At 41.1% G+C, this 19,090-nt stretch overlaps 1 protein-coding gene across 1 annotated transcript in view; it reads left to right on the top strand.

Moving 5' to 3' along the window:
• The window catches only part of SMYD3 (SET and MYND domain containing 3), an 805,331-nt gene that overhangs the window by 587,648 nt on the left and 198,593 nt on the right, over positions 1 to 19,090 (top strand). Inside the window, exons 6-7 of the mRNA XM_062211394.1 lie at positions 16,562 to 16,629; positions 18,567 to 18,669. Coding sequence (XP_062067378.1) covers positions 16,562 to 16,629; positions 18,567 to 18,669 — 171 coding nt within the window. The remainder of the gene's footprint in view (positions 1 to 16,561; positions 16,630 to 18,566; positions 18,670 to 19,090) is intronic.

Below are 19,090 nucleotides of genomic sequence, written 5' to 3'. Positions count from 1 at the left end.
AGTGCTGTTTAGGAACATCTGCCATTCTATGAATCTGCTGTGTATCCCGCTTCCCATGTTGAATCGTTCTCTCCCTTTTTTATTCTACCACTTAGTATTAGCAGACACTAGTCTTGTTTATGTGATCCCTTTGACTCTTAGTCCTATCATTTATGAACAGAACTTATCACTTGGACTAGTGAGATGGCATTGGTACATGCACTTTGGTGGGATTGAATTGGAATCCCCTGGCACATTTCTAACTCTACCATTTGGGGCAAGTCCAATTGAGCATGTCCCAAATTGTACATCTCCTCCTTCTCTTATTTCCACTCTTATATTTAACAGGGATCACTTTTCAGTTAAATCTCAACACTTAAGAATAATTGTGTATTAATTACAGAGTTCAACCAATAGTATTAAAGTAGAACAAAAAAATACTAAAAGGGATAAAGTATTAAGTTGTTCATTAACAGTCAGGACAAGGGCTGATCAAGTCACTGTTCCTCATAGTGTCCATTTCACTTCAACGGGTTTCCCCTTTGGTGCTCAGTTAGTTGTCGCCAATCAGGGAGAACATATGATATTTGTCCCTTTGGGACTGGCTTATTTCACTCAGCATGATGTTTTCCAGATTCCTCCATTTTGTTGCAAATGACCGGATTTCATTGTTTTTACTGCTGAATAGTATTCTATAGAGTACATGTCCCATAATTTCTTTATCCAGTCTACTGTTGATGGGCATTTGGGTTGATTCCAGGTCTTAGCTATTGTGAATTGAGCTGCAATAAACATTAAGGTGCAGACAGCTCTTTTATTTGCCCATTTAATTTCCTTTGGGTAAATTCCAAGGAGTGGGATGGCTGGGTTGTATGGTAGGGTTATATTCAGGTTTCTGAGGAATCTCCAGACTGACTTCCATAGTGGCTGAACCAGTTTGCATTCCCACCAACAGTGGGTTAGTGTCCCTTTTTCCCCACATCCTCTCCAGCATCTGTTGTTGGTAGATTTCTGTATGTAAGCCATTCTAACCAGGGTGAGTTGAAACCTCATTGTGGTTTTGATTTGCATTTCCCTGATGGCTAGTGAACCTTTTTTTCATGTGTCTGTTGGCCATTTGGATTTCCTCTTTTGAAAAATGTCTATGAGGTCCTTGGCCCATCTCTTAAGTGGATTGTTTGTTTTGACAGTTTCTTCTTTTAGGACTTGGACTATGTCTCTCCATTCTCTCCTACCCTATGGGGTTGTTGATGAGAAATCAGCAGTTAGTCTAATTGGAGATCATCTGAAGGTAATCTGGCATTTCTCTCGCAGACTTTTTAGAATCTTTTCTTCCATTTAAAGATTAACTATACTATTATTGTGGTGAAAATCTTTTCTAATCACATCTATTAGGAGTTCTGTGTGCTTCCTATAGTGGGGTGTCCCTTTATTTCTCCAAATGAGGAAAATTTTCTGCTGTTATTTCACTTGCTAGACCTTCTAATCCATTCTCTCTTTCCATGCCTTCAGGGACTCCTAAGACATGTCTGTTGGGTCATTTGATAGTATCCCATAAATCTTGAACACTATTTTTAGTTTTTCTAATTTCTTCTTCTTGTTTTTTTGTCTATTTTAGGATTTGTCTTCTAGCTCAGATATTCTTTTTTCTGCCCTACCAAGTCTGTCGTTGAGGCTTTCCCTGTGTTTTCTATTTGATGTACTGAATTCTTCATTTCTAATATTTGATTTTTCTTCAATAACTCTCTCAGTAAGATTTTTCATCTACATTATGAATGGATTTCTTTATCTCATGAATTTGTTTCTCTGTGTTTCTGAGAAATTTTATGATCCTTTTGAATTCCTTTTCAGGCATTTCATCAATGTCTTCATCTTCACATTCTGATATTGAATTGTTGTTTTCCCTTTGGGGAGCCATATTGTCTTCCTTGTTCTTGTTTGTTGTATTTTCATGTTTATTTTTAGGCATTTGTGGAGATACTCGTTGATTTTCTCCTTTGATAAGTTTTCTTTTTGAACTATTCCTTTGTGGCTTAGTGGAGTGTCTACTCCATCACTGGATATCCAGAGGCATGTGGTAGGTGGCACCATGGAGCTCTGGTCAATGCTCAAGGGTGTGGCGAGAATTCAGGTTGATACCCAAGTTGGGCATGGTAGATCTCCTTTATTGTCAGTAGGGGGGAGGGTATGATCACATCTGTTGGTGTAATCACAGCCTCACCTCCTCTCTTTCAAGAGGATCAATACCCAGGGTTAGTCTACAGTAGCTACAGCCCCTGACCCATGCAAGGGCATGAACCTCACAAAGGATCTGTGCAGTCTTCAGTGAGCATAGAACCCTCTGCAGTGACCCACCCTAGGCAATCAAGAAGCTCTGAGCCTCTGAAACCAGAAATAGTGATTGTTCAGAGACCAAGTTATATCCCACGTCCTACTGTGAAGTCACAGAATTCCCCCAGTCATAGCATGCATGGCTCCCATAGTCATAGGGTACAGAGGATCCACTCTAAGGTCTTTGAGCCAGCCCCATCCATGGAGAGAGCGGAGGCATTCCCAGAGCTAGATGGCTGTGAGTACTCTGCCTTGGCAGTGTGAGCCCAAGAGCCTGAGATAGGGTGGGGGTGGGAGCACCTCATAGTCCTAAGTGGGTGTCCAGCCCCTTGCCAAACCTCCAGGCCAAACTCAAAGTCAGTGGGGAATGCAAATTTATCCATCTGATAAAATGTTACCCAGGATATACATGCAAAAAAGCTACTGCAGCCTCTAATGGCATGAAGATGGTGCCTTCTCCTTGCTGGTTGCTGGGTGTTCTTGTGGGAGGATGAGGAGAAGGAAATGCGCTTTTCTTTCACAGGATTAGGTGGATACCCTACCCCTCGCTAGGGCTCCAGGCTAGACTGAAAGTCAGTGTGGTCTGCAAGGTTCTCCCTCAGGTAGTATCACCAGTGACACAGGCTGCCTCAGCCTGCTCTCATCTCACTCTCAGAAGCTGGCATTTCCTCTAGACCCTGGCTGAGGGAGTCACTGGTGGTGTCCCTGCTCACTGCTGTGTGTTTGTACTGTCCACACTGCTCCACTGTGTCTTCTTTCTTTAAAATTTCCACTGAAAACTTCTCTCCAACTCTCCCCTGGGAATGCAGTCCCTCCACTTTTCTTCTGTTATCTTCCCCTGGTCAGAATCAAGATATCTTTTCCCTATTTGACCATCTTATAATACCCCCCTTGTGTATTAATTTATTCAGAGCCACATTGTCAACTAAGAATGTTATTTATGACAAACCAAGTTTTGCTGGTATGTGAGAGCATGTGACTATGTAGTCTTTTTTTTTCATTTTTTTTAACTTTTATTTAATGAATATAAATTTCCAGTGTACAGCTTATGGATTACAATGGCTTCCCCCTCCCATAACTTCCCTCCCACCCGCAACCCGCCCCTCTCCCGCTCCCTCTCCCCTTCCATTTGCATCAAGATTCATTTTCAATTCTCTTTATATACAGAAGATCAATTTAGTATAAAGATTTCAACAGTTTGCACCCACATAGAAACACAAAGTGAAACATACTGTTTGAGTACTAGTTATAGCATTAAATCAAAATGTACAGCACATTAAGGACAGAGATCCCACATGAGGAGCAAGTGCACAGTGACTCCTGTTGTTGACCCAACAAATTGACACTCTAGTTTATGGCGCCAGTAACCATCCTAGGCTGTCGTCATGAGTTGCCAAGGCTATGGAAGCCTTCCAAGTTTGCCGACTCTGCTCATATTTAGACAAGGTCATAAAAGACAGAGTGAGGATAGTAACGAATGATCCTAAGAGTGGCATTTACCAGGTTTGAACAATTATACAGCATTAAGTGGGGAAGAGGACGATCAGTACACACAGGTTGGGAGTAGAGCCATTGGTGGTAGAGTAGAGGTTATGATTACAAAGGAATGAGGCCCAAGTGCACTAGACAGGGCCTAGAATAAAGGACAGAGTCATTATTAGAGGAGCTAAGAAAGGTGCTGTCTAAGCTACAAGTAATTTTTCTGATTGAGAGGCAAATAGAACCTGATAGAAGGGGCTTGATAATAATCTGGTGGGCTTTAGGCCTTGTAAATTCAGAGGCCCAGGGCTATCTATCTCTTCACATGGGGTATATCCTAAGGGAGGTGTGAACCTCCTAGGGGAAGGCACTCTGTTGACTTTCATTACTTAGCTGGGCTGGGAGGAGAGCTGGCCAGGTAAAGGCAGGTGGCATCTCTAACAAGAAATTTACAGTTCTGCCTGCAATGTTGCTGACCCTACTTGACCATCCCCTCAGCTGCAGTGGTCACTTTGGAAGTTGGGCTGAGTGAAGGGCTTTTCAGCTTAGAGCCAATAAGATCTGTGGCTCTGTCCTGGGCATCCTTCGACTCCAGGGCAGGTCCATTTCCAGTGATCCAACTCTTGGCAGAGCTGCCAGGGCTCTTCACAAGCTGACTTCTGCTGAAGCCCAGGCTTACCACATTGAAAGCCACTGCAGTGGACTGGCCTGTTGGGTCTCCTTGAGGGCAGATCACTGTACAGATCAGCCATTAATAGGCCTGCCACCCATTGCTTCTGATGCCGAGCTTTCTTTTCCTCCTGGTTTGTGTTAAAGCAGACCAGAGGATGCAAGTCAAGGGAGTGCCCAAGTCTCATCTCTAATCTTCGGTGGCCTGAACTACAAGTCTGTAGTCACAGGCATGTTCTGTAGTAGTTTTTCTAAGGTAGACAATGCCCATGAGGAAAATTATATTCTCACTTTAAAACTTTCTTTCCCTTTGGTCTGAAAGGGAGGTTTTTTTCTACTTACTGTATACTTCGCTGATGGCGAAGTGAATCTAGCTATGAGATTATTATTTAAGTTCTTATTTTGGCTATGCTATTACAGAAAAATGTTAGCCATCTCTTTTATAAGGTCTAAAGGTTAAATTGTGCGTCCTACAGATTCCTTTATAATAGAATTAGTTTCCTACCTTGAAGAGAATAGAGAAATAAAAGAACAAGTTGGGCTTAGAATAGAGAAATGAGGGAGCAAGTCCTAGATCACTTGCTGACAATAGCAATATTACATGAATACTTAGCAAACCGTTTCAACCATTAGATAACAACTTAAGAAAATATTTACAGAAGGTCCAATGCCTTCTATAAATTTTAAGAATCATGTATTTGAAAACACCTCTTAAATATCTAACATGGTGTAGTTTGTTTAACCAGTAAACTTAAGCACAACCATCTAAAATGTTTTTAGTTTCTTTCTACTAACACGTTTAAAACATATGATACACAGATTCAGGTCACACAAATTAAAATGTATCTTTGATTGATTTTAGCAGCTTAAATTTATGGACAATCTTATCTATAAGCCATTTAAAATAAAACTCTTAATAAAATTTCCCCATGTGGACATACAATATGTACACACATATAACATAGCATAATAGACCAATATAGCAATTTTAATAATAGCTTTTAAAATCTTTAACTCTTTTTGTAGATTGCCAATTGATTTGAATTGCTTTTTCTTTTTAGTAACCTCAGTTAACCATACTTTCTCTCAGTTGGTACTGTTCATACATTATTGGCTTCATCTGTTTACAGAGCCATCCCAAAGTACTGAATACAATAAAAGTGGTTGGAAAAAGTCCATAGGAACCTATAGGAGGACAGCTAAACACAGAACTAACAACGCTTTAGTTTTATGAGCAGCACATCATATATAACTATGGATGACAAAAGACTTTAAGTTCCATGTTTAAAATTATAAACTCATCAACCAACAAGAGGCACTTGCTTACTTCACAGTATTTTTGAAAGCACCTGTAGGATTTTACAAGTATTTAACCCTTTAGGCCTCTGGGGCTTTCTCGTTAAGATAACTATCATGTCTAGTAACACAAGATCATTAGACTTTTTAATTCTGAAACATTTTTATTAATAGCATTTTCCATTATAGAAACTTAAAGTCTGGTACCACATCACATCTTGACAGTCCTTCTAATATAATCCAAATAGACTGATTAGTTGGTGTCTCTATAAGATGAGAGACATAGGTCCTTCGATTTTTTCAGTTGGGCCCAAACTGGAAAAACCAAAGTCCAGGATTTACTGGAAATTTTAGAGACCAGATTGTTTGAAACTTTGATTTTTTGAATGCCTGTCAAGAATGCCAAGAAGGCTCAAAATCCAAAATATCAGGTTGAAATAAGATTCCTTAAAATCATGACATAACATAGACCAATTTTGATCATTGTTACAAGGTGATTATTCAAATCTTTGAAAATAAGCACATATTTAAGTAACCCATAGCTCTTAATAAAAATTCAGCTGTTTTTGAACATTTAGACTTTAACAGACATCAAGAGAACATAATAGATTACTTTAACACATTGATTTAACAGAGCATCAGAGTTTAATTCTATGTCAAAGAGGAATTGAGCTTCCTGTGATCTTTTGCTGTGAGGTTTCCTTCCTTTACCTTCTTTCATATTGGTGACCATGTTTCTGTGTTTCTGTGTGTAACACATCTTTAAGCATCTTTTGCAGGGCAGGATGAGTGGCAACAAATTCATTCAGTTTCTGTTTGCTATGAAAAGTCTTTATTTCACCTTCATTCACAAATGAGAGCTTTGCAGGATATAGTATTCTGGGCTGGCAGTTTTTCTCTCTTAGTACCTGGGCTATGTCTCGCCATTCCCTTCTAGCTTGTAGGGTTTCTGATGAGAAGTCTGCTGTGAGTCTAATTGGAGATCCTCTAAGAGTAATCTGACATTTCTCTCTTGCACATTTTAGGATCTTTTCTTTATGTTTCACTGTGGTGAGTTTGATTACAACATGTCGTGGTGAGGATCTCTTTTGGTCATGTTTATTAGGGGTTCTATAAGCTTCCTGTACTAAGATGTCTCTGTCCTTCTCCAAACCTGGGAAATTTTCTGCTAGTATTTCACTGAAAATGCCTTCTAATCCTTTCTCCCTCTCCATGCCTTCAGGAACTCCTAGAACCCGAATGTTGGGTTTTTTAATAGTATCCTGTAGATTCCCAACAATATTTTTTAGATTTCTAATTTCTTCTTCCTTTCTTTGGTTTGCCTGTTTCCTTTCCTGTTCTCTGTCTTCTAAGTCTGATATTCTCTCTTCTGCTTCGCCCATTCTGTTTTTAAGGCTCTCTAATGTGTTTGTCATTTGATCTATTGAGTTCTTCATTTCATTATGATTTCTCGTCACTATCACAGTTTCTTGTTCCACTAGTTGTTTCATTTCATTTTGATTCCTCCTTAATATTTCATTTTCACGAGAGAGATTTTCTATCTTGTCCATGAAGGATTTCTGTAGTTCAAGAATTTGTTTTTGAGAACTTCTTAATGTTCTTATCAATTTTTTGAGATCTGCTTCTTGCATTTCTTCAATCTCATCATCTTCATAATCTTGAATTGGGGTGTCTTTTTCATTTGGGGGCGTCATAGTGTCTTCCTTGTTCTTGTTACCTCGGCTTTTGCGTTTGTTGTATGGCATGTTGGAGATATTTGGTTTCTTCACTGTGGTGTTTTTTCTTGTTACACTATGGCTCTATATTAAGTGGACTGTCTGCTTTCAGTGGAGCCTTAGAGGCTTGAGATAAGTGTGGCCTGAGAGCTGTGTGGTAAATCTCTCTTTCTTTTTTTGATTCAAAAGGGAAGTAATTCTGCACAGCTGAACATAATTGCAGGTAGTTAGCAGGCAAATGATATACCCACAGGAGCCAGAGATCAGAAGCTCTTTCCCAAGGACCACACAGGGAATCTGTGCTGCCCTCAGTGTGGGCTCCAATTCTCCTGCAGTCTCCCACTGGGTTGCTAAGTTAGATCCTAATCTCCTGTTATTTCACCCCTCCCCCCAGAGTCAGGTGTTTCTGCTAGGCTCAGGGCTGGTGCAGACCTGAGGTCGCCCTGCTTATGACGTATGTCCAAAATGGCGCCTGCTCTATCTTGCTCTCCTTTGAGAGGTGAGCGGAGAGAGAGAAACTTGTGTCCGTATCAGTCACTTTTTTTATTTTTTTCCTCTCTCTCTTCTAGTTAGCCTGGTGAACTTTTCCCCACGGAGTTTCAAGCCTCGTTCCCTCTAGCCTCCTCTTTCCGCTTGCCCGCTGGTGTCTCGGGCTATTGAGGTTCGGCTCACCTCGCGTTCCAGCGCTGGTGTGTTGAGTCTGGCGCTGGTGTCCCGAACTTGGGCTCCCACGCTCTCCACGCAGGTCCACTGTGAATCACTAGTTCCGGAAGAGTTTCCTCTGCTGTTTCATCCCCTACTCTTCCCTGACCCTGCAGTATCTCCACTTATATTAAACTTTCTCTCGCCCCGGACTAAGTGTGCTTCCTGCCTATTCCGCCATCTTGCCGCTCTCCTTTGGTGTCCTTTGTTTAGGGAGCCTTCTCTGACCTGCCCCAGCCATCCTCTGTACTAAGTACTACTGCAGTTTGATTTGGTGGATAACATATCTCCCTGTCTTGCCGGTCAGAGTTGTTGAGGGCAAAGTTCTTACTGTACACTTTCTTAAAGCTGCAGAACCTGAGCAGTGTGGGTTGCTCAGTGAGTGTTTATTGTAGGATGAGTAGAGAATGGGAGAGAAAGGAAGGAAGGATATTAAGATAACACTTGTTATTTTGTTTAGTTTTTTTTTTTTTTGCCCCACAGTGATTATCACTTGGTTTATTGACAGTACTATGTAAAAGTTACAAAAGCTTATAAAGTCATATGAAAGTAGATGTGCTCAGTACCTAATCGTTCAATAGATACTTTTTTTTAACATAACCAGTTTGTTTTACTAATCCCCCCCCACACACCCATACTTGCACGTACTCGGATAAGGATAATAGCATCTCTGTATCCTGGAACAGCACAAATCTAAAGACATGACTGTAAAATGCTGGATTCAAGAGTGTGTGTGTGGGCTGATGTAGTGGGAGCACAGGACAGAAAGTCTCCCTCCCTGAACTGGGTAGGACTAAGAGTCTCTAGCAAGATGAGCCTCGAGCCATTCTGAGTATCAGTTGTAGTTTCATAGATAAAAGAAGGGACACATTTTAAGCAGGGAGAGGGTATGTTCCAATGTCCTGCAAAGTGAAGGTATGAAGAGTGGAAACCTCATGGGATGGTAGGCGAGGACAAACTCCAGAGAAGGGATGGGAATATTTGGTGGGGATCAGATGTAAACTAAGCAGTCAGCCTCTCTCTTCCAAGGCCTGGATTTATCTCTTTTTTTAAATTCGTGCTTCTAATCAGGAGAGTCTCACTAACCAAGAGGAGCCTGCCAGACTTCACTTTCAGCAAAGTCTATTGTGAAAGAAAGGATGCATTTTATCTCCTTCTCTCCATTACCTCATCTCTTCCCTTTCTGATGAGCTCGGAGAGGACCAAGGGAGGCTCCCTTGGGAATGTCTGTAGGGAACGCAGAGAGTGCGGGGCAGTGTGCTGGTGCTCTCATCAGCAACTCAGGAGTCTGGTGAGGACAGAGGCCGGGAATAGTACCTTTTATGGATTTGTTATGGTGACTAGTTTAAAGTGGTACCAGTAGAGAAGACAAATGATGAAATTGTGTCCTTATGTTGTAAGATGTTTCTCAGTTTTAATTCCAGGCTCTTGCCCTGCATGAGATAAGAATTCAAAGTAGAGGTATACATGAAGTGCAGTAATGACAGCAAGATTATTTAAACTGAGAAACTGAGTATACATACAGGGATGAATGTGGGCCAGCCAACAAGGAGAGATACTCACCATGAGAGGACCAGAGGAAAAGGGGCTGCCCACAGAGAGAGGGCATGAGAAGCCCAGAAAGAGCTACACCCATGTCTACTAGCCTGTCATACCCTAATTGAATGCACAAATGGAGTGGCGTTTGGGTTAGGTTTAGTGTGCATGAGGTCTTCTGGGAGTTCCACGGTGTCTCTGTGTGATGCTCTATGTACATGTGCTAATCATGGCATCCCTTCTATCACTGTGTAGGAGATTCAGGTGCATCATGGGAAAGTGGGCATGTCAGATTGGCATGCAAGGAAGTGAAGTTTAAGGTGCAGGGTTAGAGACGGAAATTGTGGAAAAATTTCCAGCTCATTTACTCTTAACTAACTCCCTGCCTTGTTCCTGTGTCACTTGTGTTGAAATCTCGGGTCTGTTTTGTGTTTCTGGCCATCTGTCAGAATGGCTGGAGGAGAAGGATAACTGTGAGCACCTCTAGAGAAAAGGGGTAGGAATGAAGCTGTGATTGATGCTCTCTTCTCCTTCTACCTGTATTCCTTAAAATGAAGGAGCATACCTTGAGAGATCACAGGGGATACCATGTGATCTCAAAGCCTAATTTCTTCTTGTCTGTGGAACCCACAGTTAAGTTATAATTCTCTGTAGTCTGACCCCTGTCGTCTTCCATAGCTACTGCCCATGGTGTCATCGGGCAATACTGAGGGATCCAGTGTGCATGAGAAATCATATAAGGATTAGCCTACGGAAGTATTCCTCCATCCATCCACTGCACAGCCATGCAGAAATAGCCCCGGTGTCAGTCCCTGCAATACCTCCTTGTAGGCCCCACGCATCTTGTAGATGAACCCTGCATACTTCACATGCTATAATATGAAATATATGCTTCTAGATTTTACTCCCTGCAATGTCAAACATGATCAGTATGAAAAGCTCTTGCCTGCCAAGATTTCTCTTGGAGAAAATATTCATCCACCTTAATTTCTACATAGTGAGAGTAACCTCAACACACACTTGAATTTATCTCTCATTTGGGAATTGCATTCAGCAGTTGGTTAGTGTTCAGGCTTATTTTTCACATGGAACATTTTTCTGTAGTTTTCTTCTCTCCATTAACTTGATGGAAAAACAGATAATTTGAGCCACACTCTGCTATATTTGATTCACCCTTAATCAAGTGATATACACTTCTTAGCATACTTCATTCAGGAACTTAGCACTGGAACTAAGACAAATTATAGTGAGGAACAATGGCACTGCCTAGGGGAGGCCTTCTGCCCCAATTATGCAGAAGGAGAATAATGAAAGTAATGATAATGTCAGAGAACAGTTTGGGAGCTCGAACCTGAATGGAAGTGTGATCCACAGGAGGAAGTTAAGTTCATTGTGATCAACTTTTTGGATCGAATCATGTATAAATAAAATTTGTAACAGGAAAATTTTCATGTCTGAGCTGTAAAAACTGACTGCAATATTTTATAATAAATTATTTAAGAATATCATAGTATTTCTGAGCCTCAAGATATGGGAGGAAAATTAAACAATGGAAATTCATGTTACAGTGCTTTATTAGTTTTATATGTATTTTATAGACATCAGTAGTAAAGGCTTTTTCCATCAGATAACTTCAAGGAGGTGAGATGCCAGGTAACAGCTTCAGAGGGAAAACAATGAGCAGATTTGTGACTACCAATCCTATTTTGCTTTCTGTTATCAAGGACAGATATTTAAAGTATAATAAGTTGTGTTATAAGTGAAGCCCTTGGAAAATGGAAACATAGGTGGGTTTAGAAGGCAAGAATGTTATCTAAAGGGGCTTTATTTTCTAACTTTCAGTAGTCCGACCTTGGGAAAGATAGGTAATAGAAAAGACAATATATTATGATTGCTGTACTCCCTCACCCGTGATATTGGCCTTCATATTGATTTTAGCTTTGGCATGTCACTGTTGAGCATTTTGTATGTCTAGTGTGTTGTGCAACCTCTTCGTGGTCAGAGCTTGAAATGTGAAAGACTTCATTGCTGTTGTAGAAACAATTAAGCATGCTAGGGCCTACAAGGACACATTCCCAAGTGCACTGTTAGATGGGATGGAGTAAAGACTTTATTTTTTTCTTTAAAGATTTATTTTATTTATTTGAAAGACAGAGTTTCAGAGAGAGGTAGAGACAGAGAGAGAGGTCTTCCATCCACCAGTTCACTCTCCAGATGGCCGCAACAGCTGGAGCTGTGCCCATCCAAAGCCAGGAGCCAGGAGCTTCTTCCAGGTCTACCACATGGGTGCAGGGGCCCAAGGACTTGGGCCATCCTCCACTGCTATCCCAGGCCATAACAGAGAGCTGGATAGGGAGAGGAGCAGCTGGGACTCGAACCGGTGCCCATATGGGATGCCAGTGTTTCAGGCCAGGGCTTCAACCCATTGCACCACAGTGCCGGCCCCAAGACTTTTTTTTAAGTAATGTTATTTTTTACTTGTCATATTATAAAATGAGTTTGTAAAATATTTAATAATATAAATAATATACAAAGACAACATATTAATGTTCCCATTTAAAAATGTGACGTAGTTTAGCTTGCTTTAATTTTGAACAAAAAACTTACCAACAAAATTTTAAATGAAATATTTTTGCTTTGGGCCTTAGATAGCATCTTACATTTGCTACATCCTTATAATTTATTCTTTGAGAAACTGACTAGATTATATTTTACAGTTTCTGTGGTCTTTTTCTAAGCCATGAGGTAAGAGAGTTTTCGGGTGGCTAAGTGCAAGCACATTTCCAGTAACACCCTGGAGACTAACAGTCTTCATGCCATCAAACAAAAATAAAAAATGTTTTCATCATATGTTTCCTTTCTAATGCTTTTTAATACTAGAAATTTCATGTGCTTTAAAAGACTCTCGTCCCTATAAAAGTCTTTATTTGGGGGCGGGCACTGTGGCACAGCGGGTAAAGCCGCTGCCTGCAGTGCCAGCATCTCATATGATAGGATTTGAGTGCCGGTTTGAGTCCCAGCTGTTCCACTTCTAATCCAGCTCTCTGCTATGGCCTGGGAAAGCAGTAGAAGATGGCCCGAGTCCTTGGCCCCCTGCACCCATGTGGGAGACCCAGAAGAAGCTCTGGGCTCCTGATTTCAGATTGGCGCAGCTCCGGCCGTTGTGGCCATTTGAAGTGTGAACCAGAAGATAGAAGACTTCTTTCGCTCTGTCTGCCTCTCTCTCTTTCTGCTTCTGCCTTTCAAATAAATAAATAAATAAATAAATAAATAAATAAATCTTTTTTTTAAAGACGTCTTTCTATGAAGTATCTTGAGACAAATGTATAGACTTCTCTCTTCTTGTGTTTTTCTTTAACTTGTTTTCCAACTTCCTTTCTTTCTGTCTTTAAAAAAAAATATGGGTGATCATTTGGTCAAGTGATGAAGGTGTCAGTTAAGAAACCTGCATCCCACACTGTGGATTAGATACCTGGCTTCAGCTCCTTACTCCAGCCTCCTATTAATGCAGACCCTGAGAATCAACAGTGATTACTCAAGTAATTGGGTCCTTGCCACCCACAAGGGAGACCTGGATTGAGTTCCTGGCTCCCAAAAATTCCCTATTAAGGAGAAATAAAATTGTACTCAGTCTTGAAAATTGAAATCAAAATAAATGTCATAAGCATCCTCACTGTTCTGAGTTCTGGCAACACCTTTGTGAATCCTGAAAATCATGACCCATCACTTCTCCTTGCTGTCCTCCATCCCAGCCTGGCTCCCTCCAGTTGTTATTCTGGGTGGCAGACTGCAAATTCTTCTTCCTCAGGCCTAGTAAATGTGCAAACAAAAAGAATAGGGCATTTGCAAAGGGCTAGATTAAGTCCTAAGTGATGGATAATATTTGTCACACAGATAGGAAGAATCAGGAGTTAAATTTTTAAATCTGCATTTAATGAAATGTCATTTTCCATAGGAAGAAAAAAAGTATGCCCTGGCTAAAATATTATTGTGCTTTTAGATTAGAAAATTATTATTTCAAAGAGTAGAGGGGGAGGAAGCAATTGTTTTGTATGAAAACCTCTGCTTTTGGTTTTCATACCTGTGGCACTTCCTGCTTCCGTTCCTTCTATCCAGAGGTTAATAAAAGTATAGTAATCTTCCTTTAAAACTATTTTACTTTTATTTGAAAGGCAAAATGATATGGACAGGGAGAGAGCGAGAGAGAGAGAGAGAGCGAGAAACAGAGACAGAGAGGGGTTTTCCATCTGCTATTTCACTCCCCAAATCATCACAACAGCCAGGACTGGGCCATGATGAATCCAGGAGGCAGGAACCACACATCCTGTATGTGGGTAGCAGGAGACCAAGTACTTGGACCTTCATCTCCTGCCTTTGTGGGTGCACTACTGGGAGTGCTGGATTGGAAGCAAAGGAGCTGGAACTCAAGCTGGCACTTCGATACAGGCTGCATGTGTTGCATGGGTCTGTTTAACCTCCTGCACCACAAGCCTGCCCCAGTGTCCTGTATTTTAAACAATCATTTTCTAGTTAAGTATATATAGATAGTATACTGTTGAAGCTTAATGCAAAATAGGTGCTGTTTTAACAGTTTAGTATCTATTTAAAATATGTGTATGTACACCAATTTATTTTCTGATTTGAAACTGTAGCTGTATCAGATTTCTAGAAGAAAACATGCCAAACCGTGATAGGTTGCACTACACTTCATGTAGAACAGTCTCAAAGGACTGACTGTATTTTACATAGTGTGTGTTCTTTCATATAAACCTGACTTAGAGGATTTGTTTTCACTTCTTTTCCCTTTACAGAGATTTTATAACAAGTCAGCATCCATTTGTAGACACGGGTTCATCTCAAGTCTGTAGTGGCCTCTTGTGCTTTCTTTCTTGATAGGTTGTGTTATGTTTCATCCTAAATTTATATCTCCAGCCCTAATTGCTCCCATGAACTCCTATTGCTCATTCTTAGCCTTGGTTTGGATGTCTTACATGCCTGTTTCAAGTTTAACATAACTAAAACAAAACCATTGGACTTCTCAACTTCCTGCAACCATCCCTGTTCCTTTTACATTTTCTCTCATCTTAATAAATGGCAACTATAACCTTTCACTTGTTCAGGCCAAAAATTTGACCGGTGTCCATAAATCTTTCCACTCCCCATAAGCAGTCCTTCAGAAAGTCTTGGCTGCCCTCCACTCTTCTCCCTACTTCGGCTGTTGCCAACCTCCAGGCCACCATCACCTCTCACTAGAGTATTGCACCGACCTCCTAACTGTCGTCTGCTTCCATCTTTGCCTTCTTAAAGCTCGTTCTGAACACAGCAACCACAAAACAGAGATCGTCTGCATTCAATCCTTGGTTCAGACTCATCCAGTGGTTTTCTGTCTCATCCAGAATAAACTGAAACATGGTTTGAAAACCCTATGCAATCTACCTGCCTTTCTGACCTCCTGTCTTACCCACTCTTCTTCCTACTTCCTCTGTTTTGGCCACCCCAGTCTTCTTACCATTACTCTGTACCAAGAATATTGCTATCTTGGGGCATTTGCAAATGTTCTTTCTCCTGACATGAGTGCTTGGTACAGACATATACATATACATATACATATATATATATATACACACACACATACATACATATATTTAATATATATTTATATATCAATCTGTATATTTATGTGTATGCATACTTACACAAGCACACACACACACACTAGGTCTTCAAAAAGTTCATGGAGAATGGCCATTAGGAAAAAGCTATAGGTTTTAAAAATTTTGTGCCAAAATAAAATTCGTTTCATTCCATTTTTCCGTGAACTTTTCAAAGTGCCCTTGTACTCATACTGATTTCCACAGTCTGTTCAGGTTGCTGCTTAGATGTCAGTTTGTCCTGAAGAGCTTTCCTTACTGCTTTTTTTTTGTTTTTGGTTCCTTTACTTTGCCATTTTCTCTCCTTAGTATGTGTCCAGATGTGGCATTTTTCTATCAATGCCCCCCCCAACCCCCCCCCCAACCCCCCCCCCCCCCCGCTAGAATAAACTCTGTGAAGTCAGGGACTTTGGTTTTTTTCTTCACTGTTTTATATCCAGTACCTACCAGGACAATGATGTGTGTGTAGCCAGGACCTCATTTCATGTCCAGTGCTCCTGCCATGACTCTGTGTAGCCTTTCATGTATCACCCTATTTCATAAATGAAACATTTCATTTCCTTGAGCACAGTATTGCATTTTTACTTCTTTTGTCTTGGACTTTTGACCCCGGAGGGTGGAGGACCATGCTGTATACATAGTAGGGGTCTCCGTGTGTGTGGTGAGTGTCATAGCTTGAGTGAATACTTCCCATGCTCCTTGTGGTCGGTTATGAACTTGGACCACAAATTTGCTCAGGATGTACTTCCGTCTTTGGGAAGAAAAGGCTACTGTTCCTCGTTAGAGATACAGTGACATTTGGAAACTGCAGGCAATTTGAAAACCTCATGATATAGTAAGAAGCTAGTTTCCAATAAATAGCTTATTTATGTGCTGAATTTCAAACATCTCATGTAACTGTGTAGCTTTGGTAGCAGGAGATGATGGGACTGAAATTAATATTTCTTAGGCTCGTTTAGGCCTGCTCCCTCCCCCTACTCCCAGGATGTTATTACTGCTGCACATAACCACCTGATATTCTTAAGGGGAACATGTCCCAAATAAGTCCCTTTGCAAACCAAAGAGCCCTGCATTTCACTTGAATCTCTCCAAAGAAGCTACTTAATGTCCCCTGCATTTACTTTGAAAATTTTTATCCTCTTGCCTACAAAGTTCCTTCAGTGACTCTTAATAATGCTGATTGTCTCCTTCTTGTTTTTGCAGGTGATCTGCAACTCTTTCACCATCTGTAATGCAGAGATGCAGGAAGTTGGTGTTGGCCTATATCCTAGGTATGGTGAATGGTATTTTCATTTACTGGAAGACACAACTTAAATTCCCACTCAGCCCCCACACTTTTTGAGGTAGTTGGAAAGGCTATTGCAGCCACTGTTTATACAGCCAAGCTAAATTTTAAGAAAACGTAAAAAATGTTTTAAGTTTAAACAGTTTTATAACCCTACATTGTATTCTGGGCTATTAGCAAAGAGGCAGACCTCAGACCTAAATTCTTGTTCTCAGGGGGATTTGAGTGTAGGAAGTTGAGACTTGCTGGAGCTGATTAGCTGTTGGGCTGAGATTTGGTTATCCCTGCACCCCTACCTGGTCTTACTCCCCAACCTCCAGGGGTGAAACACATGATTATTTGACCAGACTTGCTGAACTGCACCAATGAGTTCACTTTATCTTTTAATTTCACTTACTCTAAGTGCAGAGCCAGGAACATGCAGGGCTTGGCCCTCCAAAATGCTGTCTCAAAGCATTGCTGAGCTGAACTTCATCACTGAGCTAATAGCCTGTCCTCCACAAGTGCTTCAGTCACACATAGTTTCTTGTTGTCTTCATGCCATTAGGGCCCAAACACAAATGTAGTCTTTCTTTATACTTAGTTGAGAGTCTGAACATTCAGCTTCTTATTTCTCACAAAGGTATATTAGCTATAGCTCAAGAGTGTTGGTAATAGCTCTCAAAAACCAGTAAGAGGGGCTGATGCTGTGGCACAGTGGGTTAAAGCCCCAGCATCCCGTTTGGGCCCCCATTCAAGTCCCAGCTGCTCCACTTCCAATCCAACTCTCTGTTAATACACCTGGGAAAGCAGCGGAGGATGGCCCCAGTGCATCAGTCCATGCACCCACATGGGAGACCCAGAAGAAACTACTGGCTTGTGGCCGTTTGGGGAGTGAATTGGCAAATGGAAGACTGTCACTGTCCCTCCCTGCCTCCCTCCCTCCCTCCCTCCCTCCCTCTCTCTGTCTCTCTCTCTCTTTCCCTCTCTCCCTCCCTCTCTCCTTCTCTCTCTTTCTCTACCTTTCTTTCTCTCTGCCTCTCTTTGTAACTCTTTCAAATAAATAAAATAAATTTTTTTTAAAAAGAAGCAGTAACATAAGATGGTTCAGAGCATGGGCTCTGAGCTCAGGATGCTGATTTAAATTCATTTACCACTTACTAGTTGTGTATCCTTGGGCAAATCATTTAACTTCTATATATCATTTTTTCATTTACCAGTATAAATGATCCTCATAAGGTTATTGTGATCAAATTTGATAAACATGATCCACTGCTAAGAAAGTGCTTTCTGCATAGTAAGTGCTCATTTTAATTGTTATTCATTTATGGTAGCTGCTTAAATCCATTCCATGTCTCAGATGGTTAAAAAAAAAAAAAAGTACCTCCAAGGTAATAAAATAACTGGACTTTGGCCCAGAATGCATCACGATTTAGTTAGCAAGACAGCCTCAGCTTTCCACCTAAGAGAAAGCTCTCCTAATTGTTCTTCAGTGTGAATGTTCTAGCAGAGGCAGCATTTCCTTAGCAAATGAGCCCCTGTCCTTTTTAGCTTGGCTGCTGTGTTGGCTGACGCATCCCATTATCTCGGAGATTATTTCTTTGCAACTCAGGTTTTCTTCGATCTTCATGTTTGGTTGCCCTATTTGCTGATATCTAATAAGACAACTACTACCCCACCCTCACCTTCAGAAAGGACTCAGAAAATGTTTTTATGAATAAGCTTACTAATTAGCCTCCGTCCTGGGGAGCGTTTCGTAAGAAGTCTGTTGGTGCACATCTGTGAAGGTACCCAGAGTACTCAATCCTTGCTATCCTGTCTACCTTACCAACTTCTGTCCCACTAATCTGAAATGTCTTTTTGCCCATTGCATTTATTAAATTTAGTTGTTTGATTCTGTATGCTGAGCCATGATGGTCTCCTTATCTTTTTTCTGTCCTCCAGTATGTCATTGCTCAATCACAGCTGTGACCCCAACTGTTCGATTGTGTTCAATGGACCCCACCTCTTACTGCGTGCAGTCCGAGACATCGAGGCGGGAGAAGAGGTAAGGAAATGGGTGCTTCCAAGTACCTGGCTTCTTTTCCCATCAAACACCCTCTTAGTGTGGCCCATCTCTAAAACCAGTTCTGCTTGAGGTGCGATTTTTCATTATCCTTCTGCTAATGAGAAGATTGATAAGACAGTCACCTCAACCCAGTGGCAAATCATTATTTCTCCTAAATGATAGATGGGCTGAGTTTTGGGGAATGGTCACCATATTTCTGGATGATAACAGTTCACTCCCGTATATGTAAGGGAAAGGTGTGTGGCAGAGGGTGTGTATTCATGCACACACATAGAAGTCATTACATCTCCCCAGTAGCAGCAGCTCTGCAGCCTCTCATATCCCTGAAAAAGATGATACTTCTGTGGGTAGGCAAGACAGCCCAGCTTGTGAATGGGATTCCAAGGCTTATTCACTCTCA

The sequence above is a fragment of the Lepus europaeus genome, chromosome 14, assembly GCF_033115175.1.
Source record: "Lepus europaeus isolate LE1 chromosome 14, mLepTim1.pri, whole genome shotgun sequence".
Classification (NCBI taxonomy): Eukaryota; Metazoa; Chordata; class Mammalia; order Lagomorpha; family Leporidae; genus Lepus; species Lepus europaeus.
This window is presented reverse-complemented; position numbering and strand designations above follow the sequence as displayed.